This window comes from Phyllopteryx taeniolatus, chromosome 16, assembly GCF_024500385.1.
Source record: "Phyllopteryx taeniolatus isolate TA_2022b chromosome 16, UOR_Ptae_1.2, whole genome shotgun sequence".
Lineage (NCBI taxonomy): Eukaryota > Metazoa > Chordata > Actinopteri > Syngnathiformes > Syngnathidae > Phyllopteryx > Phyllopteryx taeniolatus.
Genome location: NC_084517.1, coordinates 92,501 through 107,832, shown reverse-complemented (window position 1 = coordinate 107,832; position 15,332 = coordinate 92,501). Strand labels below are relative to the sequence as shown.

Here is a 15,332-nt window from a genome sequence, read left to right as displayed (position 1 = left end):
ATATGTACATATATATATATATACATATACATATATGTACATATATATATATACATATATGTACATATATATATATATATATATACATATATGTACATATATATATATATATATATACATATATGTACATATATATATATATATATATACATATATGTACATATATATATACATATATGTACATGTATATATATATACATATATGTACATATATATATATATACATATATGTACACATGTACATATATATACATATATGTACACATGTACACATATATACATATGTACACATATATATATATATATATATATATATATATATATATATGTACACATATATATATATATATGTACACATATATATATATACATATATATGTACATATATATATATATACATATATGTACACACACATATATATATATATATATGTATATATACACATATATATATATATACATACATATATGTACACATATATATATATATATATGTATATATACACATATATGTACACATATATATATATATATATATATATATATATACACATATATGTACATATATATGTACACACATATATATATATATATATATATATATATATGTACATATATATATATATACATATATATGTACATATATATATATATATATATATACATATATGTACATATATATACACACACACACATATATACACGTATATCTATACACCGATATTTACATAGATATATATATATACACATATATACAAATATATATATAGATATACATATATATATATACATATATATAGATATATATAGATATATACATACATATATACATCCATAGAGATATATACATACATAGAGATATATACATATACATACATGCAGATAATATATACACATACATACATGTATAAACACACACACACACACACACACACACACACATTTATATGCATGTAAAGTGCTACGAATAAGTATTGGCCGCCTTCTCTAATTCATATATTTTGGCATAGTTTCCACACTTTAATATTTAAGATCATCATACAAATCTAAATATCAGACAACTATAACCCAAGTTAACATAAAATTCAGTTTTTAAATGGTGATTTCATTTATTAGGTAAAAAAAACTATTCAGTTAACAGCCCCCTAAACCTAATAACTGGTTGGGCCAACCTCATAGCCAACAACTGAAATCAAGCGTTTTCTTTCACTGGCAATGAGCCTTTAACATCTCTGTGGAGATATTTTGGCGCACACTTCCTTGCAGAATTGTTTGAATTCAGCAAAAAAAAAATTGGGTTTTTGAGCATTAACGGACTTTTTAAGGTCATACCACTCCTTCATTTCAATCAGATTCAAGTCTGGACTTTGACTCGGCCACTCCAAAACCTTCATTTTGTTTTTCTAAGCCATTCAGAAGTTGACTTGCTTGTGTGTTTTAGATTATCCTGCTGCAGAACCCAAGCGCGCTTAAGTTTAAGGTCACAAACTGATGGCTGAACATTCATCATCAGGATATTCTGTTAAAGAGCAGAATTCATGGTTCCATCAATCAAACCAAGTTGTCCAGGTCCTGAAGGAGCTAAGCAGCCCAAGACCATCACACTACCACCGCCATGTTTGACTATTGGTCTAATTTTTTTTTGTCTGAAACGCTGTTACATTTACGCCAGATGTAACGAGATATACACCTTCGAAAAGCTAAATTTTCACCTCATCCCTCCATATAATATTCTCCCAAAAGTCTTGGGAATCATTCAGATGTCTTTTTTGTAAAAGTAAGACAAGCCTTTGTTCTTTTTGGTCAGCAGTTGTTTTCGCCTTGGATGCCATTTTTGCCCAGTCTCTTTTATTGTTGTGGCACAAACACTGACTTTAACTGCGGAAAAGGAGGCCTGCAGTTCTTTAGAAGTTGCCCTGAGTTCCTCTGTGGCCTCCTGGATGAGTCATTACTGCTCTCTTGGGATAATCTTTGTCGGCCGACAACTCCTGGGAAGGTTTACCACTGTTCCATGTTTTCGCCATGTGAGGATAATTGCTCTCACTACTGTTTTAACCCTCTCCAGACGTGCCAGTACCCCAATGTGACCAGGGGGTGCGAAATCCAGAAAATCACATCCATCCATCCATTATCTGGGCCGCTTCTCCTCACTAGGGTTACAGGTGTGCTGGAGCCTATCCCAGCTATCATCGGGCAGGAGGCGGGGTACACCCTGAACTGGTTGCCAGCCAATCGCAGGGCACATACAAACAAACAACCATTCGCACTCACATTCACACCTACGGGCAATTTAGAGTCTCCAATTCATGCATGTTTTTGGGATGTGGGAGGAAACCGTAGTGCCCGGGGAAAACCTACGCAGGCACGGGGAGAACATGCAAACTCCACACAGGCTTGGCCGGGGATTGAATCCCGGTCCTCAGAACTGTGAGGCTGACGCTCTAACCAGTCGTCCACCGTGCCGCGGAGAAATCACATCTGGTCAATAACAAAAGTTAATCTCAATACTTTGTTATATACCTTTTGTTGGCAATGACAGAGGTCAAATGTTTTCTGTGCGTCTTCACAAGGTTTTCACACACTGTTGCTGGTATTTTGGCCCATTCCTTCATGCAGATCTCCTCTCGAGCAGTGATGTTTTGGCCCTGTTGCTGGGCAACACAGACTTTCAACTCCTCCAAAGATTTTCTATGGGGTTGAGATCTGGATCTACCACTGCATTGCAATCAGATTCAAGTCTGGACTTTGACGAGGCCACTTCAAAACCTTCATTTTGTTTTTTAAGCCATTCAGAAGTTGACTTGCTGGTGTGCTTTAGATCATTATTCTGCTGCAGAAACCAATTGCGCTTCAGCTTGAGGTCACAAACCGATGGCTGAACATTCTCCTTCGGATTTTCTGTTAAAGAGCAGAATTCATGGATGCATCAATCACAGCAAGTAGCCCAAGACCATCACACAACCACCGCCATGTTTGACTGTTGGTATGATCTTTTTCTGAAATACTGTGCTACATTTATGCCAGATTTAACATGACACACATCTTCCAAAAAGCTCAACTTTCATCTCGTCAGTCAAAATAATATTCTCCAAAATGTCTTGGGAATCATTCAGATGGTTTTTTTTTTTTTTTTTTCAAAAGTAAGACGAGCCTTTATGTTCTTTTAGGTCAGCAGTGGATTTTTTCTTGGAACTCTGCCATGGATGCCATTTTTGCCCAGTCTCTTCCTTATTGTCATGAACACTGACCTTAACCGAGGCAAGGGAGGCCTGTAGTTCTTTTAAAAGTTGTCCTGAGTTCCTTTGTGGCCTCCTGCATGAGTCACTGCTGTTCTCTTGGGGTAATCTTTGTAGGCTGGCCACTCCAGGTAACATTCACCACAGTTCCATGTTTCCTCCATGTGATGATAATGGCTCTCCCTATGGTATATTTGTCTGATATTTACATTTGTTTGATCATCTTAATGCAATGTTTGTTTTGATGATCTTAATGCAAAAACAAAAGAATTTGAGAAGGGGGGGGAATCATTTTTCATTGTACTGTATTTATGTATGTATGTACAGTCCCCTCCAAAGGTATTGGAACGGCAAGGTTCATTCCTTTGTTTTGGTTGTATACTTAAGACATTTGGGTTTCAGATCAAAAGACAAATATGAGACAAAAGTTCGGAATTCCAGCTTTTATTTCATGGTACTTACATCTGGATGTGTTAAAAAAAACACAGGACAAGAGCACCTTTTGTTTGAATCCACCCACTTTTCAAGTGAGCAAAATCATTGGAACAGACATTAAATTAACTTAAAGTGAATATTTAATATTTGTTGACATCGCCCTTACTTGCAATAACCATTAAGTCTGCGACCGATTGACTTTCCATGACATAAAAGCTGGAATTCTGAACTTTTGTCTCATATTAATCTTTTGATCTGAAACCTAAATGTATTCATTATACAACAAAAGCAAATGAATTGACCTTGCCATTTCAATACTTTTAGAGGGGACTGTATGTATGTACTGTATGTACAGGTATTGTTGTCAAGGTTACAACAGACTAGCTTTGTGGGGGGTCTTATAACTTCAGGCATCTATAGCATCCAGTAGAAATAATTGTGTAGCAACAAACTTCATAGTTGCACACAATAGCTTTACAAGTACGTGCATTAGTTTAAGCCAAATCCATCCAGGAGTTCCTGAGAAATAGAGCTACTAATAAAATCATATAATTCTATTGTAAAGTTCCAGTTAACATGGAAACCAATGCTGATATTTTCAAATGTTATATATTTTGAGGTACATTATGGGTTTATCTAATAATGTGTAAATGTGTAAATGTGTATAGCTTAGCATCTTTATTTTCCTTTTGGGCAATAATAATAAATAAATAAATAAATAACATCCCTTGAAAAAATTATGAAATTTTGATTATTGCATGCTATTTAAATTACATATTTACATTTCCTATATCTAAAATTGCTGCTGAAACGATACAAAGTTCCAATTTGTGGGACTAATAAAGGTTATCTCATATTACAAATCCCCTGATAGACCACCTGTAGTTTGGCTTTCGTGCAAACCGATCTGTGGATGATGCAGTCTACATGGGCCTGCACTTCATCCTGGAACACCTTGATGGCACAAGGACCTATGCGGTGGACTTTAGCTTTGCGTTCAACACCATCATCCGCGAACTACTCTCCTCCAAGCTTCCCCAGCTCACCATCTCGCCTGCCATCTGACAGTGGATTTACAGCTTCCTGACGGGCAGGACACAGCAAGGAATGCTGGGAGACACCACTTTATCCACACGTACCATGAGTACCACGTCCCCCCAAGATTGTGTCCTTTCTCCGGTGCTCTTCTCCCTCTACACGAACGACTGCACCTCAATCCACCCAGCTGTTAAAATCAAGTTTGCAGATGACACCACAGTCAGCAGCCACATCAAAGACGGTGACGACTCTGCATATTGACAGGAGGTGGAGCAGCTGCAGCTTTGATGCGGCCGACACAACCAGGAGCTGAACACGCTCAAGACGGTAGAGATGATAGCAGACTTCAGGAAACATCTTTCGCCACAGATGCCCCTCACGCCGTCCAACTGCTCTGTGTCAACCATCGAGAAATTACCGTTTCTCAGTACCTGAAGTGGGAAACCAACATCAACCCCACCCTTAAAAAGAACCAGATAGGATGTACTTCCTACGGCTGCTGAGGAAGCACGGTCTGCCACAGGAGCTGTTGAGGCAGTTCGACACATCAGTCATTTAATCGGTTCTGTGTTCATCCACCACAGTCTGGATTGGTGCTGCCACAAAGGACAAAATAAGTAGGCTTTGCACGATCAGGATTTTTGCGACCGATCAGCGATTTTAAATAAACGATAACCGATCACCGATCCGATCACAAGATGGAGGAATGTGTCTATTTAAATGACTTGTTCATTTACTGTATATACTTGTGTACTTAATTGCTCCAAAAAATATATTTACATTAAATAATGTATCTTTGTTCCTCTATTTATGCCAGTGAGGCATAGTGACAGACAGAACAAATGAATGGTCTTCCATTAGATGGCAGGAAGGCGGCACGGTGGTCGACTGGTTAGAGCGTCAGCCTCACAGTTCTGAGGACCGGGGTTCCCCGGCCCCGCCTGTGTGGAGTTTGCATGTTCTCCCCGTGCCTGCGTGGGTTTTCTCCGGGCACTCCGGTTTCCTCCCACATCCCAAAAACATCCATTAATTGGAGACTCTAAATTGCCCGATGGTGTGACTGTGAGTGCGAATGGTTGTTTGTTTGTATGTGCCCTGCGATTGGCTGGCAACCAGTTCAGGGTGTACCCCGCCTCCTGCCCGATGATAGCTGGGATAGGCTCCAGCACGCCCGCGACCCTAGTGAGGAGAAGCGGTTCAGAAAATGGATGGATGGATAGATGGCAGGAAGTAAATACGGTAATTAATGTATCCACTTTTTGCGACATTTCTGTTGGTGTGCCGTGAGATTTTTCAATTGTAAAATATGTTCCTTGCCCCCATAAAGGTTGGAAATCACTGCTCTAGTCAGATCGTGTATTCTAATCAATCAGGTCAAACCAACATTACCTGACAGAAATAATGGGTGCTAGCTTACTGTAATTAAATTAATTTATTTTTAATTAAATTACTTCAGCCACACCTGAAACTTTAGAGCATGATTCGACAGAACGGCGGCATGTTTACGTCCAACCGTTCGTGCTAGCAGTAGCTTGCTAGGCTACATAACGTTTTGTTACTTGCTTGCAAGCCGTATCGTATTAAAAGCCGTGGCCCAATGGTTAAGATCATCGCCTGACACCGTGGAGGACCTCGGTTCAAGACCCCGACCGGACCACCCGCCAACATCCCCCGGACTCACGGCTGTAGTGTCCTTGAGCGAGACACTGATACTCCAAAATGCTCCCCGGGCGCTTCCGCTGCCCCCTGCTCCAGTGTGTTCAACTAACGTGTATGTGTTCACTGTGATGGGTAAAATGCAGAGAACAAATTTCGTGTGCATGCCTGCATGTTCATGACAATAAAAGGTGGTTCTTCTTCTTAAAAGTACGTGAACATACCTGAAGCAATTCTTAAACGAACGTCCTCTCCCGTCCTGAGCACCGGTGACCACCAACACACGTTTTTCCCCGTTTTGTCCTGATCATACTGTCGGCTCGCCCCCACTCTTGTTGTCGTCGCCACGGTAACGAGTGTATCCGGTCCCATTTGAGTTGACAAGATAAAGCCCAATGATCGTAAAAAACGGGATGCGGAATACAAGATTTTATTGCAGTAGTCTGACAGTGCAATCGTGAAAGAGCAAATTTTTCTTGTAGTCTGATCCGGGCATTACGTGTTGCCTGTCTCCGACGTGTTGTGTCTCCCACACCGCCGAGGTTTTTTATTTTATTTTTTTTAAATAACTTTTTTGGCCGTCAGATATTTACAGTACTACATCAAAAGACGCGACAAGGCTAAAAATACACTAGCTTTTGGATTCAAATATACTGTGCACGCGACGATGCAGAGTAAATGTCTTTTGCGGAGCCGATCAATGACGTCATTGATCGGATCAGCAACTGGGGGTCGTAATAAAATAGCATACAACAAGCAGCTGTTCAATGTGGACGTGACAGTAATGTCAGATGCTGGATTTTTTTTCCAGTATCCAACAATCAGTGTTAGGACCGTAACGAGTCAATGTTCAGTGATTTCTGTAACAAAATACGGACGTTTCATAATATTTGCAACAGCTCTGATTTTGAAAATACTTGCTGTGTTGTACTTAGGTTGAAGTGGCTGTTCCAACCAGTCTTTGCATTGTGACAGATTCTCATTTTTTGGAAATCTTGTCACATTGCTAGTGTCAGAAATCTTTGTCTCAGTCGCAGTCATGGGTCTTGCAACAGGATAATGACAAAACATACAGCTTAAAACACCCAAGTATGGCTAAGAGTAAAACATTGGACTATTCGGAAGTGGCCTTCTATGAGCCCTGATCTAAATCCTATCTTAAGACTATCGAGGTATTCTAGAGAGAAATGTGCTTCCCTGTGTCAGAAAGCTTGGTCTCAGTCATAGGTCATGGGTCTTGCAACAGGATGATGACCCAAAACACAGCTAAAAACACCCAAGAATGGCTAAGAGCAAAACACTGGACTATTCTGAGGTGGCCTTCTTTGAGCCCTGATCGAAATCCTATTGAACATCTGTTGAAGGAGCTGAAACATGCCGCCTGGAGAAAGCACCCTTCAAATCTGAGACAACTGGAGCAAGTTACATAAAATGTTTGATTGCAGTGATTGCTTTAAAAGGTTGTGCAACAAATATTAAGTGTACCATCATTTTTGTCCAAGTCTGTTGAATTAGTTTTTATATATACTTCTGTTAAACCACAATTCAAAAGCAATGTCTGCTTTTCAGTGGTTAATTTTCATTGAATTTGTATTCATAATTACGTTTGTCAGATTAATTTCAAATTTAGTTAAAACCCACAGTGGTCAGAAATAACCTTTTTCTTTCATTAGCAGAGGGGTACCAACACTTTTGTTCACGTATGAACTGTAAATAGGCATCATGTCCTTGACAACAGTATATAGAATCAGATTGTTGACGTTACCTCCATCCATTTCGTGCGCGACCTCTCATCACGAGGAGCCGAACATAGATTCTGTTAAGTTTGTTTTCTTGAGGTTACAGGAGTGGCACAGGGAGTCGCGTCTCTCTTTAGCGTGATGCATTGCACTTGCTAACGTGCTTCATCTTCAGGTGATTTATAGGTATAGATATGCCTGTCTTCTTCGCAACATCTTTCATGAAGGTTTGACAGACTACGGCTGTTTTTATGCTTATCGGCTTTAATGTCATAATTCGCCGATCCGATCAATGACGCTCCGCAAAAGACATTTACTCCGCGTCGCCATCGTGCACAGTATATTTGAATCCAAAAGCAAAGTTTATTTTTAGCCTTGTCGCGTGTCTTTTGGTGTAGTCCTGTAAATATCTGATGGCCAATAAAGTTATTAAAAAAAAAAAAAAAAAACATGCCACCGGTGTGGGACAGACAACACGTCGGAGACAGGCAACACATAATGCCCGTAATCAGACAACATGACAAATTTGCTCTTTCACGATTGCTACTGCAGGCTACTGCAATAAAATCTTGTATTCCACATCCCATTTCTTACGATCATTGGCCTTTATCTTGTTAACTCAAATGGGACCGGATACACTCGTTGCCGTGGCGATGACAACAAGAGTGGAGGCGAGCCGACAGTATGATCAGGACAAACCGGGGAAAAACGTGTGTTGGTGGTCACCGGTGCTCAGGACAGGAGAGGACGTTCGTTTAAGAATTGCTTCAGGTATGTTCACGTACTTTTAATACGATACGGCTCGCAAGCAAGTAACAAAACATTATGTAGCCGAGCAAGCTACTGCTAGCACGAACGGTTGGACGTAAACATGTCGCCGTTCTGTCAAATTATGCTCTAAAGTTTCGGTGTGGGTGAAGTCATTGAAATAAAAATAAAGTAATTTAATTACAGTAAGTTAGCTCCCATTATTTCCGTCATGTAATGTTGGTTTGACCTAAGCGATTAGAATACACGATCTGACTAGAGCAGTGATTTACAACCTTTATGGAGCCAAGGAACATATTTTACAATTGAAAAATCTTACGGCACACCAACAAACAAAAATGTCACAAATAATGGATACATTAATTACTGTATTCACTTCCTGCCATCTAATAGAAGACCATTAATTTGTTCTGCCTGTCACTATGCCTCACTGGCATAAATAGAGGAACAAAGATACATTATTTATTGTAAATATAATTTTTTTTAGCAATTAAGTACACAAGTACATACAGTAAATGAACAGGTCATTTAAATAGACACATTCCTCAATCTTGTGATTGGATCGGTGATCGGTCATCGTTTTTTTAAACTCGCTGATTGGTGATCGGCCCCAAAAATCCTGATCGTGTAAAGCCTAGTTATGTTCCCTTTTTTTGGGTCCATTTCTGACTTGCTAGTGTCTTCTCTTCAATGTCTCTGCAACAAGAGCTGCCTTGGAATTGTCGTGGAGGAACGAAATCTTGCAAATCAGCGAAAAATATAGAAAACAAAATTGATGATCCCTTTTTCCATAGAGCACTAATAAAATCAATTGAATCAAGCTTGACAACATATCCAGCACTACATGAAAGAAGAATATCATTTAATCCAGAACATGTTGGCTTCTGCCACCTGGATGAACGTGCGATGTCATGATGAATTGTATCGGAGACAACACTTAAGCTTTGATCATTCCAGAACACCATCTTACACAGACGCACCTGGTTGGGTGTTGCAGCACTACAACGGTGTTGAGCCAGCTCTAGCATTGTCCTGTAACTCTTGGAGCAAGAAGGACAGTCGAAGCGGTTTGGCCCATCATCATGGATCCTTTGGTGGTTGCGGAGATACCGTGCCAATCGAAAGGCCTTCCCACAACGATCACACATGTAGCGCTTCTGACCATGGATTCGCATATGGTTACGCAAAGACATGTAGTTGGTGTAGGGCTTGCTGCAAAAGTCGCATCTGTATTGTGGAAAGAAAAAAAAACTAATATTAGACATGATAACAACTGTTGGTCAGTTTTATACACATTTAATACGAGTGATTATTTTCCTATGTCAAATGTAAAACTATATTGATTTGAAAGCTCTGACCTGCGATGGTCAAGTAGCACTCAAAGGTCAACTCACTTTTTACATATTCTTTCAAACCTTTGTAGTGGGCTCAAAAACACATGGACTACTTTTCAAACTGTTTTATTCACTGATGAATGGTGTGCTACTTTGGCTAGTCCAAATGGCTGGAGTTCTGGATGGTTGATGGTAAGGCTGAGCAATAATCAAATTCAAAGCGACATTGCAATGTAGTCCAATGCAAGTTTCAACTGGCAAGAGCTTAAAAAACAAAAACAAAACAAAAAACACGTCTGTAACCACACCAAATGAACAAGCTTCAAGTGTCACCACCTCCCTTTTGTTCTCTCTCACACGCAAACATTTCCACCTTGAGCTCAACCTGTCTGCTCACCCAATCACATCCGCCTACTGCATACCCAATCACAAAGCATGTTCATGGCTTCAACACACCATATATCAGGCATCTAAGTTAGGCTTCGGGAAAAAGTTTTTCCTGACAATTCAATTGCGGGCCAAAATTACATTTTCATCAGGCAAACCCTGCCCGTGACCAGAACACCTCAACAGGGAGGCGTCTAGGAGACATCCTAAACAGATGCCCGAGCCACCTCATCTGGCTCCTCTCAATGCGGAGGAGCAGCGGCTCTACTCTGAGCTCCTCCCGGACACCATGCGGAGGAAACTCATTTCGGCCGCTTGTATCTGGGATCTTGTTCTTTCGGTCACAAACCACAGCTCATGACCATAGATGAGGGTAGGAACATAGATCGACCAGTGAATTGAGAGCTTCGCCTTTTGGCTTAGCTCCTTCTTCACCACAACGTACAGATACAAAGTCCGGATCACTGCAGACGCTGCACCGATCCGCCTCTTGATCTCCCATTCCATTCTTCCCTCACTCATGAACAAGACCCCAAGATATTTGATCTCCTCCACTTGGGGCAGGATCTCATCCCTGACCTGGAGAGGGCACGCCACCCTTTTCTGACTGAGGACCATGGTCTCAGATTTGGTGGTGCTGATTCTCATCCTAGCCGCTTCACACTCGGCTGCGAACCGCTCCAGTGAGAGTTGGAGACCACGGCTTGATGAAACAAACAGAACCACATCATCTGCAAAATGCAAAGATGCAACACTGAGCCCACCAAACCGGACCCCCTCTACGACTCGGCAGTGCCTTGAAAATTCTGTCCATAAAACAAGGTCGGTCTTGGAGGAGTCCAACCCTCACCGGAAACGAGTCCTACTCACTGCCGGCAATGCAGACTGAACTCTGACACTGGTTGTACAGGGACTGAACAGCCCGTATCAGGGGCTTCGGCACCCCATAATCCCAATGCACCCCGAGGGACACGGTCAAACGCCTTCTCCAAGTCCATAAAACACATGTAGACTAGTTGGGTGAACTCCCATGCACCCTCGAGGACCCTGCCGAGGGTGTAGAGCTGGGCCACTGTTCCACGGCCAGGACAAAAGCCACACTGCTCCTCCTGAATCTGAGATTCGACTTCCCAACGGACCCTCCTCTCCAGCACCCCTGTATAGACCTTACCAGGAAGGCTGAGGAGTGTTTCCCCTGTAGTTGGAACACACCCTCCGGTCCCCCTTTTTAAAAAGGGAGACCACCACCTCAGTCTGCCAATCCAGAGGCACTGTCCCCGATGTCCACGCAAAGTAGCACAGGCATGTCAACCAGGACAGCCCCACAACATCCAGAGCCTTTAGGAACTCCGAGCGAATCTCATCCACCCTCGGGGCCTTGTAACAGAGGAGCTTTTTAACCACCAAGGTGACCTCAACCCCAGAGATAGGAGAGCCCGCCTCAGAGCCCCCAGACTCTGCCTCCTCATGGGAAGGCGCGTCGGTGGAATTGAGGAGGTTTTTGAAGTATTCTCCCCACCGACTCACAACGTCTTGAGTCGAGGTCAGCAGTGCCTCATCCCCACTATACACAGTGTTGATGGTGCACTGCTTCCCCCTCTTGAGACGCCGGATGGTGGACCAGAATTTCCTCAAAGTCGTTCAGAAATCGTTCTCCATGGCCTCACCGAACTCCTCACACATCTGAGTTTTTTGCCTCAGCAACCACCAAAGCTACATTCCGCTTGGCCAGCCGGTCCCCGTCAGCTGCCTCAGTAGTCCCACAGGCCAAAAAGGCCTGATAGGACTCTTTCAGCTTGACGGCATCCCTCACCGCTGGTGTCCACCAACGGTTTCGGGGATTGCCGACACCGACTACCTTACGGCCACAGCTCCGGTCGGCCACCTCGGGAATGGAGACGCTGAACATGGTCCACTTCAATGTCCCCCGCCTCCCCCGAGACATGGGTGAAGCTCTGGCGGAGGTGGGAGTTGAAACTCCTTCTGACAGGGGATTCTTCCAGACGTTCCCAGCAGACCCTCACAAACAGGTCAGACCGGCATCTTCCCCCACCATCGGAGCCAACTCACCACCAGGTGGTGACCAGTTGACAGCTCTCTTCACCCGAGTGCCCAAGACATGCGGCCGCAAGGCCGATGACACAACCACAAAGTCGATCATCAAACTGCGACCTAGGGTGTCCTGGTTCCAAGTGCGCGTGTGGACACCCTTATGCTTGAACATGGTGTTCGTTATGGACAATCCGTGGTGAGCACAGAGGTCCAATAACAGAACACCACTCGGGTTTTGATCCCAATCACACCCTTCCAGGTCTCACTGTCATTGCCGACGTGAGCATTGAAGTCCCCCAGCACTCTCAAGCACCCCCTCCAAGGACTTCAAAAAGGGTGGGTACTCTTAACTGCTGTTTGGTGCATAGGCAAAAAAGGCGCATTATACACGAGAAATTGCGGTAAATACAATGAAATTAAAGCTGGAATCCTGAACTTTTGTCTCGTATTCATCTTTTGATCTGAAACCCAAATGTCTTCAGTGTACAACAAAATCAAAGGAACTGACCTTGCCGTTCCAATACTTTTGGAGGGGACTATGTGAAAACACCATGATCAAGCAAAACAAATGTTTTGAACAAACATAACCTCAAAAACGGTTCAGTTAAGATTTGTTAAATTAAAATGTGTAAAAATTGTTTGAGACTTCATTGTGGTGTCAAGATCCCAGACAGACATGGGGAAACAAGATTATTTTATATTTCATCCTTTATTTAACCAGGTATAAGCTATTATTGTTATATCAGTGGCTTAAAAAAACGATACTATTGTTTATCGTGATAGTTTTTGGAAAAATATATAGTCCTCTAAAAGTTTTGCTATCTTGGCAGGGCAATGGATGACACAAAAATAATGTACAAATAAAATCGGCGATTTAGCGGGACCACGAAGCAACAACCGTCATATGGCGGAAGATTACTGCATCTGTACTCCATGATGATAAATTGCAGGGACTCATTGTTCCAGCGCTGTGACTCATTGTTTCCAGACGTGCATCCTGGGACTCGTAGTCTCAAGCGTAAAATGGTCTATGGACTTTATTTGAACACGTATAACTTTCTCTTGGAGGCACGGTGACCGACTGGTTAGAGCGTCTGCCTCACAGTTCTGAGGACCGGGGTTCAATCCCCGGCCCCGCCTGTGTGGCCCCGTGCCTGCGTGGGTTTTCTCCGGGCACTCCGGTTTCCTCCCACTTCCCCAAAACATGCATGGTAGGTTAATTGAAGTATCTAAATTGCCCCAAGGTGTGAATGTGAGTGCGAATGGTTGTTTGTTTATGTGTGCCCTGCGATTGGCTGGCAACCAGCTCAGGGTGTACCCCGCCTCCTGCCCAATGATAGCTGGGATGGGCTCCAGCACTCCCGCAACCCTTGTGAGGATAAGCGGCTCAGAAAATGGATGGATAACTTTCTCTTTTTCTGAAATGCAGCCCTACTTTTATTTAGTAAATGAGCGAACACTCCACAGTTGTGCTCATACTGAATGTTTGATTACCCGGGAAGAATTTGTAAGATGTGTCCAGTTCTTTAAAGAAAACGAAGGATCTGACAAAACATAAAACTTTATTTGTAATGGGATTCAAATGAAACTGTGATCATTGAACAAAACCATAAAGAAAATAATGTGATGGTACTTGTTCAGTCAGTCATAATTATAAAAAAAGAATTTCTTTTTTATGAGCACAACTGTACATATTCATAGTCATACATATTATTTACAAACACTTTCCAAAAACTGTTATCATGGAAAAGTTTATTTCCATAATTCCATTCAAAAAGTTAAACTTTCATAGATTATTTATTCAGGGCCCACAATTTCAAATGTTTATTTTTACATAATTTGGGCTTCCAGCTCATTAAACCCACAAAATCACGAATTCAAAAAATTTGAATACTGTGAAGAAATCATCATTTACTTCTCAGTTTCTGAAGAAAGAAAGATAGAAATTAGGGTCACATTAAATCAACCAAAATATGGCAGCTTGGTTTCTGTTCTTCACCAGTCTTCTTCCAAACCCTTGGACCTTGATTCCCGAATGAAAGGCATACTTTAATTTCATCGGCAAAGAGGACCTTGGACCACTGGCCAACAGTCCAGTCATTCTTCTCCTTGGCCGACTTGAGACCCTTCCTACATTGGCTCAGAAGTGGCTTGACATGAGGAACCCAACAGTTGTAGCCCATCTCCCTGATGCGTCTGAATGTGTGGCTCCCGCCTCATTCCACTGATGATCCGCTGAAGCCCACGGTCATCTCTTTTGCTGGTGCATCTTCTCCTGCCACATTTTGTCCTTCCACTAGACTTTCCATTTATATGCTTGGACACAGCAATCTGTGAACAGACAGCCTCCTTAGCTATGAACTTTAGTGACTTACCCATCTTATGGAGGGTATCAATGATGTTCTTCCGGCCAGTTGTCAAGTCTGCAGTCTTCCCCATATTGAACCCAACTGAGACAATTGAACCAATTTAATGATACCTGGGGAAACCTGTGCTGGTGCTTTGAGTTTAGTAGATGATTAGTGTGTGACAATCAGTTTAAAACATTTATGGCCTGCAAAATTTGGGCTGATTTCTTTACAGTATTCTATTTTTTGGAATTCCTGATTTCATGGGTTTTATGAGCTGGAAGCCCAAATTATGTAAAAATAAACAAATAAATATTTGAAATTTTGGGCCCTGAATAT

The 15,332-nt window shown here is 41.8% G+C and overlaps 1 protein-coding gene across 7 annotated transcripts in view; it reads right to left on the bottom strand.

Annotated features, from left to right (window-relative positions):
* Nucleotides 1-15,332, bottom strand: part of LOC133465408 (zinc finger protein 646-like) — a 101,781-nt gene that overhangs the window by 54,877 nt on the left and 31,572 nt on the right. For all 7 annotated transcript variants that reach the window (XM_061748197.1, XM_061748199.1, XM_061748194.1 and 4 more), the window contains exon 3: nucleotides 9,853-10,099. In XM_061748197.1, coding sequence (XP_061604181.1) covers nucleotides 9,853-10,099 — 247 coding nt within the window. The remainder of the gene's footprint in view (nucleotides 1-9,852; nucleotides 10,100-15,332) is intronic.